This window comes from Nyctereutes procyonoides, unplaced genomic scaffold (genome assembly GCF_905146905.1).
Source record: "Nyctereutes procyonoides isolate TBG_1078 unplaced genomic scaffold, NYPRO_anot_genome, whole genome shotgun sequence".
NCBI classification, from domain to species: domain Eukaryota; kingdom Metazoa; phylum Chordata; class Mammalia; order Carnivora; family Canidae; genus Nyctereutes; species Nyctereutes procyonoides.
The window spans coordinates 4,538,031-4,561,332 of record NW_026575044.1 but is presented as its reverse complement, the minus strand read 5'-3'; the positions used below and the strand labels follow the sequence as shown (position 1 = coordinate 4,561,332).

The 23,302-nt window shown below is 36.3% G+C and overlaps 1 protein-coding gene across 1 annotated transcript in view; it reads right to left on the bottom strand.

The window, feature by feature from the left end:
* The window catches only part of FMN2 (formin 2), a 363,009-nt gene that overhangs the window by 232,522 nt on the left and 107,185 nt on the right, over positions 1–23,302 (bottom strand). The window contains 2 exon segments of the mRNA XM_055323458.1: positions 8,859–9,003; positions 10,652–12,390. Of these exon segments, the coding sequence (XP_055179433.1) occupies positions 8,859–9,003; positions 10,652–12,390 (1,884 nt within the window).

Below are 23,302 nucleotides of genomic sequence, written 5' to 3'. Positions count from 1 at the left end.
CTCCTCTCTTCCTGATACTCACATTTCATTGATATTTGTCACTTGATGGTGTTTCACATTTTTCTAAGGTTCTGTCTTTTTTTTTCACTTGTTTTACTCCGTACTTCTGATTTCATAACCTCTATTGATTTATCTTAAATGTGGCTAGCTTTTTTTCTGCTACCACAAATCACTTGTTAAATTACATAGTTGTGGGGTTTTTTTTCATTTTGGTTATACTTCTCAACTCCAAAATTTTTTTAATAATGTCTCTTTATGGTAGTCTCAATTTCATGAAATATTGTCATCATACCTTCCTTTACTTCTTAGAAATAGATTCCTTTAATTCTTTGGAGATATTTAGCATGAGTGCTTTAAAGTCTATGTCTGTTAAATATTCTATCTGGGCCTCTTTGTATAATATTTCTAGTGCCTGTTTGCCTATTTTTTTCTCCAGTATATGGGTGACACTTTATTACTTTTTTGTAGTTCTCATATTGTTGAAAACTGGACATTCAGATAATATACTCTAGCAACTCTGGATACTGATTTCTCCTTCCTTGCCCCAGGAGTTGTTTTTGTTGTCCGCTTGCTTATTTTTTACTTGTTTGTTTTGGCCTGACTAGTTGTGTGAAATCTATCTACTACAGTGTATGAGCTGATGTTCCTACACACATTCTTCCTCTATCATTTTATCTTTTAGCCTGACTACCTAGGTACCATTTATTGAGCCAAATATTATACTAAAGTTCCTCTCACTCCTTAAAGTTTTACCCTTAACCATTGTGCATATGTTGGGGGGTGGGGTAGGATGCGTGCCTTGGAGGCGACTATCACAGTTTCAAGTTTATGAAATTTTTCCCCACATTCAGCCATGAAGAAGATAGCAACTTGGATTTTCTCTAATTGCTTCAGGCAAAGTATAGCCCTGGGCATATACATAGTTTCCAGACTTTCAGGAATGACCAATTTTATTTTTAAGTCTGGCTTAGCAGTTGTGTTTGGGTCAAAGTAGCTTATGTTCAGTCAATGTTTCAACAAAGGTGTGATTAAAACTTGTGCTGGTGAAGCTTCTTGCACTCAGTTCTGATGAATCTGTATAGGTTTGAGGAATGGTTTCATGGTATCTCATATCTTGCTCTGACTGCTCCTGAGAGTATACCGCCTAGCACAAGTGCACAGTCTTCCTGATTCCAGAGATGACTTTGATCCCTGGAGGGCCCTTTCCTTAGTTTCCATGGTTGCCTGGTTGCCTGGAATAGAGTTTCTGCAACAGAGGACTGGGGAATTAAGAATGCCTTCCTCTCCTAAAGTAACCATAACCTGAGGTTATGTGTTTTCAGCTATACACACCAGGGATAGAAATCTCCTAACACAGAGTTAAGGTAGCTGGTATTAGAGTGGGTCAGAACTCAAATACCTCAGACATTCATTATTCTCACTGTGTCTTGGTAGATTTTCTTGAATGACTATTTCTCTATTTCCTTTATACCCTTAGGCCAACTGTCAGAGACTTTAAATGAATATTTTTGTTATATTTTTCACAGTTAATTGCAGTTTTGCTGGTAAAAGAACCCACCAAATTCCTTGTTCTGCTGATCTAGAAGGCCCACCTCTTTTGTAAAATAATACTTCAGATAGTTTTGAGAGCCTGGGTGACTCAGTTGATGAAGCATCTGCCTTCAGCCCAGGTCACAATCTCAGGGTCCTGGGATCGAACCCCAAGAAGATGGGCTTCCTGTTCAGCAGGGAGCCTGCTTCTGACTCTCCTTTTGCTCCTGCCCCTGCTTGTGCATGCTCTCTCTCTCAAATAAATAAATAAAATATTTTTTAAAAATACTTCAGATAGTTTCTAATTATAATTAAGTAATTTTAAAAATTCTTATATTAACATTTAACAAAATAAAAGCAGAAATGATGGAAATCTTCATTATAAACAGGGTTTTGGAAAAAGAAACAAATCTACCTTTTAGTTGAAACCACAAAAAAGTTTTAAATAAAAATATAGAAACATGATAAAACTTCATTTTCTTCTAAGTCTGAAACTTGTATCCTCAAATAATTGGAATCATTTTTCAGCTTACCTTACACTAAAGTATAGTGTGAACTATCCAACTATTGTCATCTGCATCACTTTCCACAGGGAAAAGGTAGGAGCTATAATAATTGTACTATGTGAATCAAATCAGATAAATTCTCCACTCTAGGATAATTTAACACACAGTTGCTGTCCATGGTAAAGAAACATACCTTCCACTATGTAATATCAAGACATCAGAAACCAACTTCAGGTCTAATTTATGAAATTCCATTCCACTCTTATGGTCTAAAACAAGCCTAAAGACTTTTTCCAGTCTTTGGAATGAGAAGGAAACATACTCAGCTAAGGAAACAAATTATCCGCAGTCCTGAAACCATCAAACAGGAGCTTTCCACACACACACAGGAGTACTAAAAAAAAAAAAGAAAGAGAAAGAAAAAGAAAAAAGAGAAAGAGAAAGAAAAAGAAAAAGGAAGAGAAAGAGAAAAAGAAAAAGAAAAAGTAAAAGAAAAAAAGAAAAAGAAGAAAAAAACTGACTGATTTACTATGGTTTTAAATAAGGTTCAAAGAAATTTTTGCACATGGTGCTATTTTCAAAATTCATCCTTAATCCTCTCTACATATCTAAACAATAAATTCAAGGCCTACTTCAAGCCTTGTCTCTTCTACACAGCCTCACACTAAGTCCAGCCAGTGTGCTCTGTTAAACTCCTCCTGACCACCCACAACACTTATTATTTTAGTATATAGTGTGAAAGTTGAAGAGTAATTCAAGTGACTAAACCTGAATTGCTTCATACCATGTCTCATGGAGACAGTAGTAAATCAACCCTCCAGAAAACTTCTCTGGCCTGGCAGCCTTCTCTTCTTTATTGTATTCCTTGCTGAAATGAATAAACCCTACTCTTCTCGGGGTGCTCCCTTTCTTTGGTTTTTCAGGGCTGTCTGTAGTATTTGTCCCACACAATATTAGTAGTACTGAGAAAATACCCTCCCATCACCTGCTCCAAATTATACAATTTAGACTCTGTGAATGATGAAAAATCTTTCCTTACTTTTGCAAGGATGACATTCAGTGTTCATAAATAATCATAATAAGGTAATGAATTGTACATGAATTTTCCAAACAACCATTTCTTCAATACCTATGGATTGTGATAAACAGAACATCTCAGTCATTAAATACCAACAACTCTTTCCTATACATCTAGTACAAAAGAATCTTAGTATCCAAAAAAAAAAAAAAGAATCTTAGTATCATTATAATATATGAATATAAGGTCCAAAACAATTAACTTTCAGGATCATGATTAGGTTTTGTGCGATTTCAATGCATAATTAATCAAACATAATTTTCCTAATATGTAATATAGCAAGGTCAAGGAACTTTAGCCTAATTATTTTTCCTTTTCATTATGCCAGTAGTTTTGGGGTTTTTTTTTTTTGTTTTTTTTTTGCCATTTACTTAGAAGTATAAAAACAATTTTTTGGCTGAAAGAAAATTTAAAAATAGACATTATTATTTTTGCATTCTTTGAATTGATTGGGTATGCTCTACAAATAGTTATGGGAATAGCATCTTCAAAAAATAATAAATCTTTCAACATCTAAAACAAATCCAGATTCCACAAAACCTATGTTTGTCTAATTATAGCTTTGTATTTTGATGTGGTTTTCTATGTAAATACATTTTAAGGCTTGCAATAGGAATGTATTCTATTAAAAACAGATGTTATGCTAAAAGTTACAAAGTACCAAATGTTTATTATGTATCCCCAAAACAAATCTAAATTGTCTTATTGTAAGATATTTTGTGTTTCAGACATTATTTTAGGTCTTCAGTCTAGATCACCAATATAACTATCCAAATCAACCAAAACACACCCTTGTCAGCTACAATAGGAAAAATTAACATCAGTTTAAAAAAAAACTAGATTTCTACTACTCAGATTATCACCCAGCCTACACTAAAATATCCTGTGAGGATGGTAAAACATTTGCAATAAATAGAGATTCATGAGTAAAATACATACCCCTTTTTCCTTTTCATGCAGGTCAATATAACAGCAGCAGACAATATCTGAAGTATAGTACATACAATTTCCCAATGCCTCCACATGGTAGAAAGCAGCCTTATAATGGCAATTACTATTTCATGTAAGAACATTTGAAAGCATTACATTATACACCCCTATATAGGAACATCTGAATAATGAACACTTCTTTTTCCATTGTGATAATGGGTTTTTATATTACACACAAAAACAGCCTTTTTAGAGGTTAGGTTAGCAAACACAATGGAAAATAGAACAAGATACCAAATGTCTAATTTCTTAACATTTATATTTGTATTAAATGGGAATTCTAACAAATTCTGTTATTACCTCTCCTTAAAATAAGTAGCAGATTTAACTATTTTTCTAATCATATTTCCAGAGGCTAAATCCCAACAAATACTTAACTATTATGACTTGTTTTGCTCTGCCATTCTCTGGGCAGAGCATTTTAATCTGATAAATAGAAGAAGTCCAGAAAGAGATTCATTTGTGTTACATTAAATGACTATACAAATGTCAGTTTACTTTAAAAATAACACAGATTCTTCTTATTCACTCTTGTTAACTTCTGTGTGTAAATTTCCATTGTGCATAGCATGTTCTTTTACAGACTTTTAAAGTATGATTAGATTTTATTTACTTAAGACATATTTATAGAGATGGCTCCTTTCTGTGTCATGGAATGAATCAAAGGTATCATCATTTGGCATTTGGTGAGGTTTAACCACTGTGGCTGTAGACCTCCAACCAGTACTTACATGCCAAACAAGCAAATGACCCTCATTCTTACTGTTTCCAGAAGTTTATGTGTCTCAAATTCACATCTCTCAGATAAACTTTTACTTAACTGGGCAAATGTCATGTTTGGTGGCATCATAGTTTATGTATTTGTCAAAATCGGTTAGAATATGGAAAATGCTTTAAAAGTATCTTCATATACAATTTTGTTAGTGTAACTAGTCATTTAAATATTGAGCATATATAAAAACCAATACAAATTCAAATTATTTTCTAAAAGTATCTATTCTGGTTTCCAGATAAATAAAATAGTATATTCATAGTTACATAAAATACTTCACATTCATACATATTACTTAATGATCAAGAGCACAGTCTCTGGAGCCAGATGGTTAGAGTTTAAACTAGCCTGGAAGCATTAATCCCTTTACACCTTAGTTTTCTGTACTCTATACTGGTGATAATGCTGTCTACCTCATATGACAAGGAGGATTAAATGAGTCAATCAATATATGCAGAATGCTAACAGCAATGACTGGTACATGGTAAAGTATAGTATGCCTTGTGGTTTCTTGTCATAATTCGCGCTATTATTAGTATTGCTGTTGCTATTACTACAACTGCTGCCATGTTTACCAAAATATACTTGTTTATGACCTCGTTTGACACAGGATTAACTAGAAACTCCTTGTGAGGCAGCTCTTACTTTACTTTTCTGCTCAGGTTAAACTTAACCTTTAGTGAAACACAGAAGATCCTGAAGTGACTTAAGATCATTATTGTCATTAATATTTCTGGATTAGCCCAGCAATAGAGAGGAGATTGGGCTAAGTGTTTATTAGTTCTAGAGCATTCCCTAATAATGGTCAAGTATGTATGCCTATCAGCATTTAAAACAGGCCTCATAAAAAACTATTTTTCCTATTTTCCTCCTGATTCCTTATGAAATGGAGTTGTTGTTATTAAGTTAGTAGATTGATATTTAATTGTGATGTATAAGTATCACACTCATTTGGTTAAGAACTATGTCAAATCAAAGTCTGATAAACTCCCATATACCTTCTCAGCTAATCCTCTAATGTTTTAAATACTTTAAAATAAAGAATAAACTAAGAAGTCATCACAGAAATATATATGTTATATGAAAAAAATAAGAAATGCTTTGTTTTAGGTTCCTTGAGGAAAAGGGGTCTGGAAATACAAGATATCCATCATTACTACTAGACTAGATACCCAAAGAGTAACCTTCTTTCTCCTCATGCCAAACAGCAACGTGCCCAGCTAAAGAATCTTCTATTATCAAGCTGAAAATGTCTCTTCTAAAAGAGTAAAAACAGCACAGGCACCTCATTAAATACCAGTGCATTTGACCACAGTCTTACTTTCAAGAAGACAGATCACAGAAAAATTATTTGGCTATTTTTAAATATTTAAAGAAAAACAGAACTTCTAGCTTCCATTGTATATAAGAAGAATTGCTTGAAATACCTCCATAAACATATGCCAGAGCATTAAAGACTATTCATTTCACTGGACATGAATCATGAGGTACCAAAATGTCTGCACATACAATCAGTATACATTTCCCATAAAAAGGGGAACTATTTGCATGCATCCTGAAAATATATTTTCCTTAAACAAAATTTTAAATGTCTCAAGTAGATGGAATGAATAGATTTTTCTTCCAAATACAACAAAGTTAAATAAAACTAGGTTTCTTCAGCAATATATCACTTCACAGATTTTTCTCTCTCCAACATACGAAAGAAAGAAAGAAAGAAAGAAAGAAAGAAAGAAAGAAAGAGAGAGAAAGAGAGAGAAAGAAAGAAAGAAAGAAAGAAAGAAAGAAAGAAAGAAAGAAAGAAAGAAAGAAAGAAAGAAAGAAAACAAATCTTATCCCTCCAAAACCAGATCTGAAGTGGAGGGCTCAGTACCAAGAGCCAGGCCAAAGAGACGCAGAGCAAGCTTATCAGGAGTCATGATAGAGACTATTCCATTAATCCTGTTTGAAGTTGAAGGTCAACAGTAGCATCACCGTCAATAAGTGCTAACTATGACATTGGCGAAGTCTCTTACCCACAGTTTATGAAATGTCCTAATAACAGAGTAAGGTGATTGTGTCCAGATGATGTTCAGTACAGATGAACTGTTCATGTACAAAGAGGCCATCTCATGCCAACTAGTTGAATTTCAAGTTTTGATTATTTTAACATTGTATTTCAGTAAGCTAAAACTGAATATTATATCAAATAAGTCATGAAATCCGATAGTTGCTGGCAACATATGAAGCATCTTCCTTATCTGTGTTCACTCAATAGAAAAAAGTGATGATGGAAGGTGAGGGAGGCATCATTTGCCTTTCTGAGCATTTCATCCCTAGACAAGAGACATTCTGTGTCACATCTGCCCAGCACAGGCACCTCATTAAATGACAATCCTAGCTGCCTCACTGGCCTTGATATAGTCACTCTGACAAGATTCCTTGCCTAATTTTCCCATCTCTGACAATCCATGAGAAGAAGTATGATTCAGACTAAGTGTGCTATATGCAAATGTACTGTGAAAAATATTTTTTTAATATTTATCTCTGCCAGAGAAAATGTGACTTTCATTTACCTTTATTCCCCTTAGCACTGCCACCTTGACCATACTAATTATTATGAGATGAATGATTTTCTGTTTTTTTAATAATTACTAGGCAGAGTCATTGATATTTATAAGGTCCTCCTCCCTCAATTAGTTGGTTTATTTTTAAACAAAATTTTATTCAGTGCCTACAATATGCCAGGTGCTGTATACTTCATCATAGTTCCTGACCTATGGTCACCAGAGGCCAGCTTTACTACAATAAATGATTCTCAAAATTCAACTGCATAATGTTTAGGTTTGCGTCATTTTCAGATTAATAGAAATGCCTGGGGTGAGCCTGCCAATTCACTTAACTAGACATTCAATGGCACAACATTCAAGTTGTGCCATTCAAATCCATCCTTCCCTGGCTAGATTTGGCAGTATCCATATGCTGGGAGTTGTCTGCTCTGAAATAAGTATCAACGGAAACAACTGGGTCACACTACTAGCTACAGCTTTCAGGTAAGAGGCAAAAATTCCATTGGCTACCACTCCTCTGGAGATAACAGTCCAGGAGAACACTGGGAACTTTGGGTCTCATTTTTCTCTCTCTTACTGCCCCCTAAGACCATGCACCATTCTCTTACTTCCATACACTTTTTCACTTACCCAGTAAAGTTATGAAATGTAGCCACACCCCATTTTAGGGTAAACGATGGATACCAATAGCAATAACTCCTATCTGGGGCTCATTATTGTGGAGTGTTGCTATACTTTCCTGAAAATGACACCCTTGAGAAATTTACAATATCATTTCATGATTAAGTCCACTGGGTGGATCAGTTGGGAAATGTTGCTTGGAAATGTTTTACTCCAAATGCACTATTCTTTCTTTTTCTAACTCAGGTGTCACAAGATAGATCAAAGGATCTATCACAGAATAGAGATGTACTAGATATAAGACTTTCTTTCAAAAAAAAAAAAGACTTTCTTTCATATGTCAAGTACAGTGTGATTGTTTAGCTGGACTCTCTAAAGAATGTCCAATTCCACAAAATACCAAACACATTATAGATTACTAAGGCCTGGATTTCTTACTTACTTGTATTTCTTTGCCCACTTTTAACCTTTCTTTCTATCCATACTAGTTCTCAGATGAATTTCAATCAACTGACAGTTTCTTTCTAGACAACTAATTCTAGAAACAAGCAATAGCTGAAATTTTGAGAATATGTATCACGAGGTTACAAATAAAATCATCAGGACATTATCACTTGGTAGAGACAATGATTTATTGTTCTATTTGGGATAGTCTTATTTATCCACATGTCCCAAAATTCTAACTTCTACTATCTATAAGGAGTATGGAGGTTACACAGCTCAGAAAACCATTTCATTTTTTTTTTCTAATCAAAGTTCACATTTATGCCCAAATTAGTTTCCAATATCAGGAAGCGCACAAAAGTACTCACTTGTTTAGCCTTGGTCTTTGTAATGGTGTCAGAAATAGGTTTCTTCCTCTCCTTCACAGCAGTTTTAGAAAATAATTCTTCAAATTCATGACAATCTATGGATGGCTCTTCAATTTTCTCCCAAATAAGTGAAGCACTGGAGTCTCTAAAGTTAAGCAAAAAACCAATGAAATAGCTATCAAATTGAACTATAAGATATCATTGTGAGTATAATAAACAAAAATGAAGAATAGAAGGAAAGAAGGGCAAGAGAGAAAAAAAAGATGAGAGGTAGGAAGAAAAGAAGTATGGAAGGAAGGGAATAGGAGGAGGCAGGGAGAAGGGAGGGCAAGAGGAAAGCAATAAGGAGGAAAAGAATACTCTTTTTAACACTGCCATCAACTTGATGATAAAGTTAAAATACCATCAATACAGAATGAAACCTTTGCCTAAAAAAAAAATAATTTCTAAGAATTCTTAGTTATCAAGTCCTGTATAAAAATGTAGAAGAAAAACCCCTCTCAGTATAAGCTATAAATGCAGGAATGCTTACTATCTCACAATTCCAACTTGACTCATCAGCTTTGTGGACTACGCATATGTTTAAAAAAGAAATTATTTTTAAAAAAAGAAATTATTTTATGATCCAAGGTAGCATCCTCCATCTCCCTACCACTTCCCTTCACTCTACAGTGACTGCAGATTCATGTCATACCACCTAAAAAGGGTAGGTCTATTTTTTAGAGCAAAGGAACAACAAAATAAAATAACTTCATATAATGTATCTGGATAAAACGAGTTTGGAGCATGATTTGAAATGAAGCATCAGTGTATATAAGTGACATGGCAGTTATACAGAAAATAAGCTGTGAAGTTAGAAATAGTCAAACTATATAGATTCTTCTCCCCTAGTCTGATTCAGTGAAGAGACAATTAGTGTAACATATGAGGAGGCCTGGTAAATATCCTCTTCTAAATGCATGCCATATCATACAAAAAAAAATTCAAGGAATCATGAAAAGGTATAATAAGGAAGTCCAGTGAAGTTTAAAGAGTATGTTTTGTCCCCCACTGGCACATTCCTCAGCCAAGTATCACAGCACTGTCCTAGGAATCAGGGAAACCAACTATAGACTATGCATGGATAAGTATATCATACTTAAGCTTACCTTCTGGGAAATATTCTTTTATAAATATCGTTCCCAAGTATGATTTTATAACTTCACACTGTGTCACCAATTATCTATAGAAATGCCAGGAATTCTCAAAACTAAATTATTTCACACATGGCATATGGATTTGTGTATTTTTGTATAGCACATCTTTGAAGAGAAAGACTATTGCAAATAAAACTGGAATAGTAAGACAAGGCTGTGCCTTCAAAAGGTTGCAAAAAATATTCTTGAGGTTCAATCTGTCTTAAGAATTTGATTTATAAAAAAAAAGAATTTGATTTATGATTTATAAGCTATTTGTCAGAGTGAGGTTCTAGAACTAGTCAATAGAACATGTATGCTAAGAAAAATATATCCCTCCATCTTTACAGGGTTGATCAGACGGATATACAGATGGATAGCTGTACACCTTATACATTGATACATGTATGTCATTTGTTTTATATCTCTGATACTTCTGGAGAAAAGTCTAAAAATCTAAATAACAGATGCTTCACTAAACATTAATGTAAAAATCTACAGAAAAGTTTCAGAACAGTACTAAAAAATTCATTAAAATATAATTTCCCCAAGAGTTGTAAAGACAAATGTTCCCTCATATTGACAAACTGTGCAAAGATGAGCTCCAATTCATGTTACCTTTTACTATGCAGTTGAATTCTCGTCCAATACAGAGGCTTCATGGGCCGACAAGGCTCTACTGGCTGCTTCCTACTCCCTCTGTCTTGGTTCAGCCCTAATCCAAACAAGCCAGCTGGCAATGGAGGAGGAAGAAAGCCACATACTTGTGGTGCTGATAAAGTGCTACTTCCAACTTGAGGGGGGAGTGGAGGGCCTGATCCAGGAAGCAGAGGGGGTGGGGGAATGCCTGCTCCAGAAGTGGGAGGGGGAGCTGGAAGGGGTGGAATCCCCATACCTGGCAAAGGAGGCGGGGGAGGTATTCCCACATGGGGAAGAGGAGGAGGAGGAGGTATTCCCACTCCAGGAAGGGGAGGGGGAGGAGGTATCCCCACTCCAGGAAGGGGAGGGGGAGGAGGTATCCCCACTCCAGGAAGAGGTGGGGGAGGAGGTATTCCCATACTGGGAAGTGGAGGGGGAGGAGGTATTCCCATACCGGGAAGAGGAGGAGGCGGAGGTATCCCCACTCCAGGAAGAGGTGGAGGAGGAGGTATACCCACTCCAGGAAGAGGTGGAGGAGGAGGTATACCCATACTGGGAAGCGGAGGGGGAGGAGGTATTCCTTCACCTGGCAGAGGAGGCGGAGGAGGTATCCCCACTACAGGAAGAGGAGGGGGAGGAGGTATACCCATACTGGGAAGCGGAGGGGGAGGAGGTATTCCTTCACCTGGCAGAGGAGGCGGAGGAGGTATCCCCACTACAGGAAGAGGAGGGGGAGGAGGTATACCCATACTGGGAAGCGGAGGGGGAGGAGGTATTCCTTCACCTGGCAGAGGAGGCGGAGGAGGTATTCCTTCACCTGGCAAAGGAGGGGGAGGAGGTATTCCTTCACCTGGCAGAGGAGGGGGAGGAGGTATTCCTTTACCTGGCAGAGGAGGGGGAGGAGGTATCCCCACTACAGGAAGAGGAGGAGGAGGAGGTATTCCCTCACCAGGCAAAGGTGGAGGAGGGGGTGGTAGCATTTCTCTACCAGGCAGAGGAGGAGGTGGGGGGATGGCTGTACTGGACAGAGCAGGGAAAGGGGGAGGTGAGGGAGCCACTATGTCCACTCCAGGCATGGAGCTGGAAGACTCTGTGCAAGGCAGAGGTGGTGAGGGTTGGATGCTATGGCTGTTTTCAAAGGAAGAGAAAACAGGCTGTTCATGGCTGGTTTCAAATTCAGTATGAAGAGAAGGATGGGAAGGTTGTAACCCGGCCTGTCTTTGACCGTCAGACCACGGAAGGGATGGAGGTGGTGGAGGCAAACTGGGCTGATGTGTGTCGAGCTGTACTGATATTCGCCTTGGAGACACAATCAAAGAAATCTCTGAACAGAATTTTGTCTGAGGTCCAGAAGGTGAGGAGGGCACAGCTGAGTCTCCACTTTCGGCCCCAGGTGGGTGGGGAGGACACTCTGGCAGTGCATTAACAGAAGGCAATGTTGGTATCCCACCCTCTTCTGTCGGGGACGTCTGGATTGACTTTGCCTCTAAAATCCTTTGATGACGTACATCCTTTTCTCCTAACCTGAGAGCTTCAAGACAGACACCTTCTAAGGGTGCCATTCCATTCTGAGCCCCATGACGGCCGCTGGCCACCTCCATGTCCAAGGCAGGATATTGCTTTTCCAGCTCAGCTATTTTGGTCCTCAGATCTTCAATGGTCTGTTCCAGCTGCTGAATTACAGTTGCCTGTCCTTCAGACTTCATCTCAAAAACTTCCTGAGGGGCAACAAAGTTAAATATAGTTAAATATAAAATATGATCAAAAATATTAAAATAATAATTTTAAAACTTGCAAATTATATTTATTTGTTGTAATACTTCCAGAAATATCCCTCCACAGAAAGATACTATTAGTGTTTCTATGTATCCCTTCTTTCCCACCCTTAGACTTCAAAGTAGTTTACACACATTACCATAAAGTCCAAAGGCTCTTGTTTGTTCAATCTTTTATTTTTATTTTTTTTAATTTTTATTTATTTATGATGGTCAGAGAGAGAGAGAGAGAGAGGCAGAGACATAGGCAGAGGGAGAAGCAGCTCCATGCACCGGGAGCCTGATGTGGGATTCGATCCCGGGTCTCCAGGATCGCGCCCTGGGCCAAAGGCAGGCGCTAAACCGCTGCGCCTCCCAGGGATCCCTAATCTTTAAATGATATTACAAGACAAGACAAGCGGATCACTGACAACAGGGGGAAAAAATTCTGAGTAATAAATGAGTTTATTTCCAAGACAGCCTCCTCTCATACCTGCCCAGTAACACTTGCTACTACTATGTTCCCTAAAGACATTTTAAATCCTGTTTTAAAAATTATCACTACCTTTTAAAGGTAGTCATTGAAAGAGTCTCCAATAAGATTATCTGAAACAGCTCTGACATCCATATGCACATGTTACCATTTCACTTACGTCATGTTTACTAAAACTTTAATCTTTTACCGAAGACATTTCAGAAAGTGATGTCTATGACTCTGCACAATTTATGAAGACTCCTGATAACAACTGTGCCAATGTATGGATCACCCTCACCTCTAAACAGTGTCTTTCTTTCCCAAGGCATAGAGTCAACCAGAAATACTTTAAGAAAAAGAAAATGCTTTGGGGGTCAAAGGAGGGGAAAAGCCTTATGGGTAAATTAAATAAAAATAACAGATGAGCAAAATGCGTTTAGAAGAATAAGGTAGGGGTAAAGAAAAATGAGGAAAAAGGGAATAGGAGAAGGTAGAAGAGATGAGAGACAAACCCCAGCTATGTGAAGCTGCAACATTGGACAACTGCTCAGGCAGACATGGATTTGCTCATTCAAGGCTCGCATACAAGGCAAAGAGAATGTGGGAGAGTTCTCATAGTAAGAGCTGTTTCTCCAGTGTCCCAGGGCTTTCCGCAGATGATCCCAACAGGGGTCTCCATAAAGAGCCATAGTCCACAGACATACACATCTATTACCTTCCCCATATGGGAGCCTGAACCTGCCACTTCAGACCTGCTCTTTACAAATAATGTAAGAATAATTAAGAGGTAATATCAAGATTATGTTAAGTATAAAACTAAACTCATATTCTGCTTGCCCAAGGTTAAACTCTGGATACAAGAAAACTCTCCACAAAATAAAAAATAAACTTTTTATTTCCCTTTTATTAAATCCAAAACAAATACCTAACCCATCTGCAATGGAAAATTTGTAAATGGACAAGACAGAAATGTTCTTTATATAAATGTATGTACAATATTTACTATAAATGAAGAATTTTGGTACTATTTGTATAGTTCTTAAAAATAAAAAAAAAAAAGTTCTCAGAGCTAGTTCCCTATCCCTCCCATGGGAAGTAAAGAAGGTATAAACTTGGTAGTCTTTTGTTTTTTTAAGATTTTGTTTGTTTATTTATTTATTTATTTATTCATTCATTCATTCATTCATTCATTCATTTGAGGCACAGAGAGAGAGGGGCAGAGAGATAGACAGAGGGAGAAGCAGGCTCCTTACAAGAAGCCTAATACGGGACTCGAGCCCCAGAGCAGGATCATGCCCTGAGCTGAATGCAGACGCTCAACCACTGAGCCACCCAGGCGTCCCTTAATTTAGTAGTCTTAATACTAATCCCTGTAACTTCTTCCCTGGAAACTCTATCTTTTATTACAACATTTAACTTCCTTTAGATCAGTTATGATGCCTGTTGGGAACTAAAGAGAACTTGTAACCTCAAAGGCATGGCCTTTCCACAAAGTGCTTTGTCATGTAATGCCACATAGCCCTTACTATGGAAGAAAACTAAAAAGGAAACTAATTTACTTTTCAACTAATAAAGGAATGTAATATACTTTAAACAGGCAAAATTTGAGGGACTATTTATTTGTAAATATAGATTATATATATATATATATATATATATATATATATATACATATATATATAGGTACTTTGTTGCTACTTTTCACCGATGTCTACATCGGTGTCTACAAAAGACAAAAGTATTACAATGCATAGTTTGAGAAATCATGCCATTTTCTAAATAGTCCATGGTAAAAAAAAAAAAACTATAATAAATAATACCCTTTTTGAGCACTCATTTCTTAAATGTTATTACTGAGGTCAGCTCTTTTTCATTGTAGATTTGAATATAATGAAAGCACTATATGACCTCTTCTTCATAAAGCCATTAGTCTCAGGAGCAGGAAACATAACAGGCTTTCCTAACACAGAGAAGAAGACAGAGACTTAAACAAAATGCCAAGATGAAGGAATTCATCCCAAACGAAACAACAAGATAAGGTCATGGCCAGAGATCTAATTGAAACACATATAAGTAATATGCCTGATGGAGACTTTAAACAACAATCATAAGGATACTCACTCACTGGACTTGAGAAAAGCATGGAAGACTTCAAGGAGGCCCTTACCACAGAGATAGAAGAGTTAAAAAACAGTCAGAAATGAAAAGTGAAATGACCAAGATTACAAACAGACTAGATGTAATGAAAAACAAGGATAGAAGAGGCAAAGGAATAAATAAGTGATATAGAAGATAAAATGATGGAAAATAATGAAGCTGAACAAAAGAGAGAAAGAATAATTATGGAACACAAAAATAGACTTCGGGAACTCAGTGACTCCATTAAACATAATAACATTCACATTATAGGAGTCTTAGAGGAAGAGAAAGAAAAGGGGGCAGAAAATTTATTTGAGGAAATCATAGCTGAAAACTTTCTGCATCTAGGGAAAGAATATAATGAAAGCATATAAAAGTAAAAGACAGGAAGGAGGACAACAATAAGAGGAGGAATTAATCCTAAATCATGACAGCTTAGCAACTATTGTAATAGTAACTATTACATTTCTTTCTACATGAATTTATGCTCCCACATTTACAAGCCAACTAGTCCAACACAGCACTCAAAGACCATGAGCATAGAAGGTCATAGTACCAGCGACTAGAAAGATTCCTGAGATTTTTAAGCTTTTCTGATTACTTATACAGCCAGCAAGAAAAAGGTAGAAGAGTATTCCATTACATATGCTATACCAGAAAAAGACTTCTTAAATGGAATCAAGACAATTTTGCAGTTATTGTGGATTGACTCTCCCAACCTCCAGCTCCTTCTCCTTCTATATGCAGAAGTGGGAAGAAAAAGTACATTTATAGCTCCCTTGCAATTAGGTTCATCCAATTAGATGCAGTTGCCCAGAGATTTAGCAAGTAGAATAAGACAGGAGCCATACTCCAGTGTCCTTAACTGTTCTTAGCAATCAAGATCTGCTAACTGGAAGCTGCTCTAGAACAGCGTTCTACTGTCCACGCTCCAGTTTCCAACAGTAGCCTCAAAGATTTTAGCTTCCCTGGTATACCAGTTGTATATGATCCCTTTGAAAAGTTTCAGGCTAGACACAGATCTTTCAAATTTTTTAACCTTTTCATGAAAAAGTTAACTTTATATAGTAAACCCTTCTGTTTAATATATTTAGTATGGTTTCTTGTTCGTCAATAAAGCCTGATTGATAATAACTAGTTACTAATACTTCAGATTAAAATATGAAGGGAAAAAAGGATCTTCCTGTAAGCAGCCCAAGGTGATCTCTAAAAATGATTCACTTTCACTTGACCCAGAAAATCCAAAAACATCATGCAAATCAAGAGGTTCAAATCTTCATGTTCACTTTAAGAACATCACCCAGGGCACACACATGGGAAAAGCCACCAAGTATCTGAAAGATGTCACTTTACAGAAGCAACAAGCGCCATTCCATAGACACAATGGGGCTATTGGAAGCATATCCAGGCCAAACACTAAGGCTGGACACAGGGTCAGTGGCCCAAAAAGACTGCTGAATTTTTATTTATGTGACTAAAATGCAGAAAATAATGCTGAACTTAAGGGTTTAAATGATGATTATCTGGTCATGGAGCATATCCACGTAAACAAAAGCTCCCAAACACATACTGCCAGATTTATATAGCTCACAGATTAACCCATACATGATCTCCTATTGCCACAATGAGATGATCCTTACTGAAAATGTAGTTTCTAAACTAGAAGAGGAGATTACATAGGAAAAAGAAGAGAGAGAGAGAGAAAGAGAGAGAGAGAGAGAGAGAGATTCCAGAAGAAAATTAAGAAATGAAAACTTAAAGCCTAAAAATCCATTCAGCATAAAATAATTGCATATAAAAGTGGTTTTTTTAATTGTGGAAAAAAGATTCTTCCTTAAAAAATGAAAAAAATAAAACAACTATATTCTTATTTCTTAAACAATTTTTCCCCTAATGGTAAGCATGAACAAATTGTTAGAATTAAAATGACCCAAGTTTAATTTTCTACAGCACAAACTTTCCAGCAAAAGTATATAATGCCATGATATATAACAACTTTTATGAAAAGACGGTCATTTTTTTATAATATCAATTATAACATTAGAGAAATTCATCCTTTTTTCCCAGTGGCCTCTGACAATCCTCTGATAAGCAAAATAACCTTTTCATACATATATGTCAATTACTATCCTTACCAAATTAACTAATTCTGTCAGGTACTCATTAATCAATCACTTTGCATGTGATTCAGGTTCTCCATCGCCATCCCCTGACTTCAGGAAATTCTACACCTACTGCAAGACTAACAATTTAACCTTACATTGTATTTGTATCATGTGGCTTAAAACATCGAAAAACATTGATAAAATGACACTGCCCAAACTAAAGCATAGTAGATAATAACAGATGGTCTAAGTTAAGCAGGGATAGATTTGGGGTTGGACCTAATTTTATAAGTGGTCAATTTATTAGAGTATATTGTTCTGTTACTTATTTTACTTACATTCTTTAAAAAGTGATAATTGAGGGCACTCAGATAAGAAAAAGATGAGAAAATAAGGGAATGACACATTCCATAAACTTTATAGGTTTTCAAATGTAAGATACAATAAGAACTAGAATGAGGAGGAAATGGCAGGGGAAATAGACAACGAAACTCAAAAACTGACTTTGCAGTAAATATAGCAATGCTAAACTTGTGGTGCCGGGAAGGTGGTGAAGTCAAAGAATTCATAGAGAATAAACAGACCACAAAGACAAAAGGCTGATATTTGCATAGAGGATTGTTTTGTAGAGATAATTATTACAGACAGAGGACATGGAAAAAACTTGGAGTGAGAGACTATCTGCTTCTTACATTAATTCCAGTGTAGAGAGAACAAAAAACCAATTTGCTAAAATTTGGATTCCCCTCTATGACCCTATCTTTACCTTCAACATCCCAGCCCTAATCAATGTTACAATCCTCCTTTTCCATTCCAGGAAAAAACAATTAAGCTCATCTCAAACTTTAACTGATTAACCCATAAAATAAGGCCAGCCATCTATTCTTACAGAGTAGCCAAATGTATGTAAGATTTTTGGTTTTGAATTCAGCGGGGAGTCTTCAAAGAATCTTATCTGACCTTCCTTATCCAGAGTTATCAATGGAGCGCTGGCTGGCTCTCAGAGAGTACCAATTTCATCAGCTGAGACATTCCTATACAGCTATTTAGTGAAGGCTGTGTTGCCTATCATCAGTAAGAGTTGGTTTCTATTTGGGTTATATTTTTCATTTTTTTTCGAAGATTTATAAAGAAATTTACATGGTAAATAATAACTCCTATCAAGAAAAAAAGACTGCCTATTCTCTGGCCATTTAAACAAAAGTCCTCTTAGGGCCCACCCACAAAGCTCAGATTTAATCTCTAAGAGCCTGCCAGGCACTCAGTGGTCCATGGAAGGCCCTCAAGTGGAGAGCCTGTTCCTTGTGTCCTGTGCCTGGTACTTAATCTTCCATCTCTTTAGGATATATACCTAGATAGAGGCCTATCAGATCCTCAAAGGACTTAACAATGGTAAAACACTACTTTCTATTATCTTTAGACTTCTAAACTTTTCAAAAAGACAGCATTTCCAATAATTATGTGACGGTTTACCCAACACTAATGGTTCTCACTATTAAAAATTAAAATAAACAAATTTTTAAAAAGGAGAATAGAAAATAAGTAATCTTTATAATTTTGCACAGAATCCAAATAATGGGTACATCCTATAAATGGGGAAAAGATAATAACAAGTCGACTTTAGTTATTCAAAACAGTATGTAAAAAAAAAACAGTATGTAATATACCTTATATATTACTAATGTTGAGAATGTTTGTATTTTAAAATATTACTTCAATCCCCTAAATCACTATAAGTAGTAAAGTCTGCCGTCCACTTTGGCTGAATAATTATATACAATACATCAGCCAAAATTCTTCTATTCCTGTATAATCTTATATGTGGGTGGTGATGGTTAGTTCTTATAAATTGTTTGAACACTTGCATATCACAAAATACAAGTTTCCATTAAAAAATAAAATGTTCACCAAAATTTTTTTCCAATTACAAGATTATCTGATTCCCAGAAAAAGAAACATTAATGTAACATTAAGGCTAAAACTGTCAAAAAGGAAGCCAAGATACACTCAAGTAAAGCTTTTGGTGAAAAGTTAATTTGCTCGTCTTTGAAACTTTATGATGTTTATAATGTAAGCAAGATACTTTCAGAGCCTGGAATACAAAAACAGCTATTGGTAAGTTAACACTGTGATAATTTATTTTGTAAATGTTAATATGAGATATGTAATTTATTTTCTATCACATTCAGATTTTCAAGTTCTGCTAAATTTTAAGGCCATGTTACTGGCAAGTTAAGATACCTCTAGACATCTGTAAAATATAAATCCTACTCTTCAGAGAAGCATATAAATTCTCTGTCATGATCTAAACTCTAAACAGCATTCTAAGGTTTTTGAACAGACCAATGGCATTCCAGATTTACAATAAGCCAACAGATGCTATACATGATTATAGGCAGGAAAAGAAATCCAGATTTTAAATAGATAAGATTATGAACAAAAATAAAGTACCATCAATTTCAAGTTTGAAAAGGAAATCTCAGGAAAGGAGAGAATATCAGAATACATGATAAGTAGAAAATAACTTACCTAGGTCTTCTTAAAACAGAACATATTACGGGAAAAAAAGAGCTTCACACAGAGAGCTAAAATAGTATTTCTGGAATCCTTACAATGAAACAGATGAACTAGTGAAATTATAATATCATCAAACTGGAATGGATATGACAAATCTCTTCCAATCCCTTCATTGCATAGATGAGAAATGTGAGGGGGAGGGATTAGTTAGAACTCATAACTGGCCGTATTCCTTTTAACATCTCCTTATTGCAATAGTTGATAACAATCTGATCAATGGAAAGTCAACATCCCTAGTGCATAACCCAAGTAGAAGTAATAAACATGATAAGGAAAGGGGGTCAGGAAAAAAGAGAAAGAAATGGCAAAGAGAACCTGCCTTTTTGGTATCCCTACATCTTCTGAATTTTCTCTCTAGTTATTTGAGCCAGAGTTGTGGGAACATTCTGAACCATGTTCTAAAGCAATATAGTCCCAAATAGTGCAAGGAAAAAAAATACTATTTTATTATAGTTTTATTTTCATTAATGATCTATGGATATAAGGTACACCTCAGTTTTCCACCTCCTTACCACCTTCCTTAACATCCAACTAATCCCCAACATCAGACTTCATAAAAAGCAAAGTTTGGAGGAAATCAATGGATTAGATATGTTAGCCAGAGTGGTAGAGCTGCTTTGCACCTTGCTATCCTCTTACATTACTGTCCCCATAATCCCTCCTGTTCTTCTTTTGTCTGTAATTTTATGCTCTCTCCTTCCCATTTCTTTTTCTCTGTTCCCTCTTTTGTATTTTTTGGGGGGAGCAGGGTATCAAACCTACAGTAACTCCCAAGACTTTGTCCTTTAGCCCACTATCTTTTCCATGTATGCTGCGAGAGCATCAATTTTTACGTCTTTAGTCTTCATCTCTATATGATTATTTCCTTGTTTTCCTCACCTTCTCTTCCATATTGTGATCGTTTAGCTATCATTGCATTTTGATTACTCTGTATTTTCCTTAAATTTAAAATGCATTTATTTCCAAAGAAATATCAACTCCATGCCTTATAGTTTATCTAGGAATAGTAATATCTTTCAATCATTTTTTCTCATTCACTGGCCCATGCTGTGTACCAGAATTACATGGAGGACTTGTTAAAACACAAATTCCTAGTTCCCACCCTCAGAGTTTCCAATTTGTTAGTTCTGGAGAAGGGCCTGGAATTTGCCTTTCTAACCAGGTCCCAAATGCTAATGCTGCTGGTCCAGGGACCACACTTTAAGAACTACAGCCAAAGTATACCCTAGACGTGGTTGCCAAATCCATTATTTCAACCTTTGGCTGCTACCTTCCCTTTTATCAGATCAGCACCTTAGTTCAGATTCTCCTTACCTGACTATGGGGACATATGGAGAGTTTAATAAGTGGTCCTCTTTTCTGGCTCTATTTTCCCTCCTATTTCCCTATTAATTCTCCATTCTCTTGCCAGATAATTGTATCTGAAGCATTAACTCATGTACTTTCTTGCTCAAAAACTTATGGCTCTTATGCTCATATGTTACACATAAGACATTTTAAATTCTCTACTTGGCTCACAAGGTCTTTCATAGCTTGTAAAAAGTAGATTACCCTATTACATACCCTGCCTACTGCAATGGGGTATTGTGAGGATTACACAGATACAGTCAGTCATCATTCACAGTTGTGATACTCTATAAAGTGGATAATTAATTAGTGAATACTCAACCATAGATCCTAGGGAAAATACAGAGTTAGGTTCCCACAAGCCTTTGGCCACAACATTTTCATCAACTGATCAATACATAACCTTGTTTTCTCTTCGTTTCTGTTTAAAGTCACCTTGTGTAATATATATTGTGGATTTATAGCCATTTTACTCACACAATAGCATTATTAACTCCTGTGTGAATGAAGCGGATCTAATATATGCATTGTCTCCCTGAGACATGTCACATCTTCCCAAACATGGGAACACTAGACATCACTGAAGCACTATGCCCAGGGGGTCATTATAAACAGTGAGAGCAACAAAAAGCACAGAGGCAAAAAATATGGCACTAAATATATTGCAAAAAGGATATTTGTTTACAGTATAAGCTGAAACAAGAAGGTAGAGTATCACCTTGGTCCACCTCAGCTGGGAAAGTGCATGTAGGGCAACTCAAATTGTTCACCGCTTTGTGCATGTCTACAAATGAACATGAAAGCCTGTGAGTATTGATTTTAGGGATACAAACATCGCAGAACGTATTCTGCATATACAGAATCTATGAATAATGAGGATCAACCAAATTATGAAACAACTTTCAAAATCAGATATAACAACAATAATAACAAAAATAACAGCTAACATAGAGTGCCTACTATCTGTCAGGAGCACTTAAATTAATGCATTTAAATGAATACACTTAAATTAATTCATTTAAATCTCACAAAACCCATATGAGATAAAAGTTTATAGATGAGGAAACTAAGGCACAGGGAGTAAAATAGTATGCTTAGGTTTGCCAGCTAAAAGAATAGTGGTATTTATGCCCATGGAAACTGGTCCAAAGCCCACATCTTCAACTACCATGTATGAATAGAGGCGAATTTTCCATCACTCCCAATAAGCATCCTCTGCTCTAGTCAGTGTGGTCTCCTACTAATTAGCCATTCATCAATATTTTCTGAGCTCCTAAAAAAATGTCAAGTGCTATGTTAGATACAGGAGGCACAGAGAAAATAAGGACAGTCCCAGAGTAGGGATGCCAAAAGAACTCTCCAGACTGAAGTCTCAGGGAAATTCTCTAAGTGGAAGTAAAGTTTAACATGAGTTTAGATTAAGAAACAGGAATTAGCACAAAAACATATAAAAAGACAGATATGAAGGATCCCAAAACTAGGCTATTTTTCAGAAAACTAGGGTATTTTTTAATGCTAGAACAAACTAAACATAGGAAACAGTGGGTGGTAAGGCTGCAGATGGAGGATGGCAAGGAAAAAGCCTGCATGTCAAGCTCAGGGGCCTGATTTTTTTTTCCCCCTCAAATGCTAGGAGCAGTCATTGAATGAGCCCTAGCAGATATCAGACATAAGTAAATCTGGAGTTTAGAAAGATGACTCAAGGCATTGTGGAGGAAAGATTAGAAGGGATTAAGAGAGGAAGTATAGAGTCCTGTTGGGGACTATCCCTGCAATCCAGATAAGACTGGGCCCCAGGCAGAGGCCCAGGAGGTGGAAAGCAAAGCTGGGTTGCTAGAGGAATAAATTGAGCCACCACTTAATGTCACCTGGTCACCAGAACTATTCTGTCTATTGTGTCCTCCCTCAAGCCCCCTTGCCAAAATGCGACATTCACATTCACCTTTGTGCCTTTATTCTCTTTTCTCACCTGAAATTCTCTCTCCTTCCCTCCATCTGTCCAAAACTGATCACTTTGAAGACTTGATCTAAATTTCAGCCTCCCTAAGTTGTCCTTAATTACATTTTCTCAATAATATTTCCCTTTTTTTTAAGTTCTGCAATACATTATTATACTAAACATCTCAGCAAGATCACATATCTTGCAAATCATTTCCTGTATATGGAAGAGCCTGGGACCTTACAATTGGGTGAATTTCCTTCAATACCTACCACAAATACCTTGTGCGTAGTA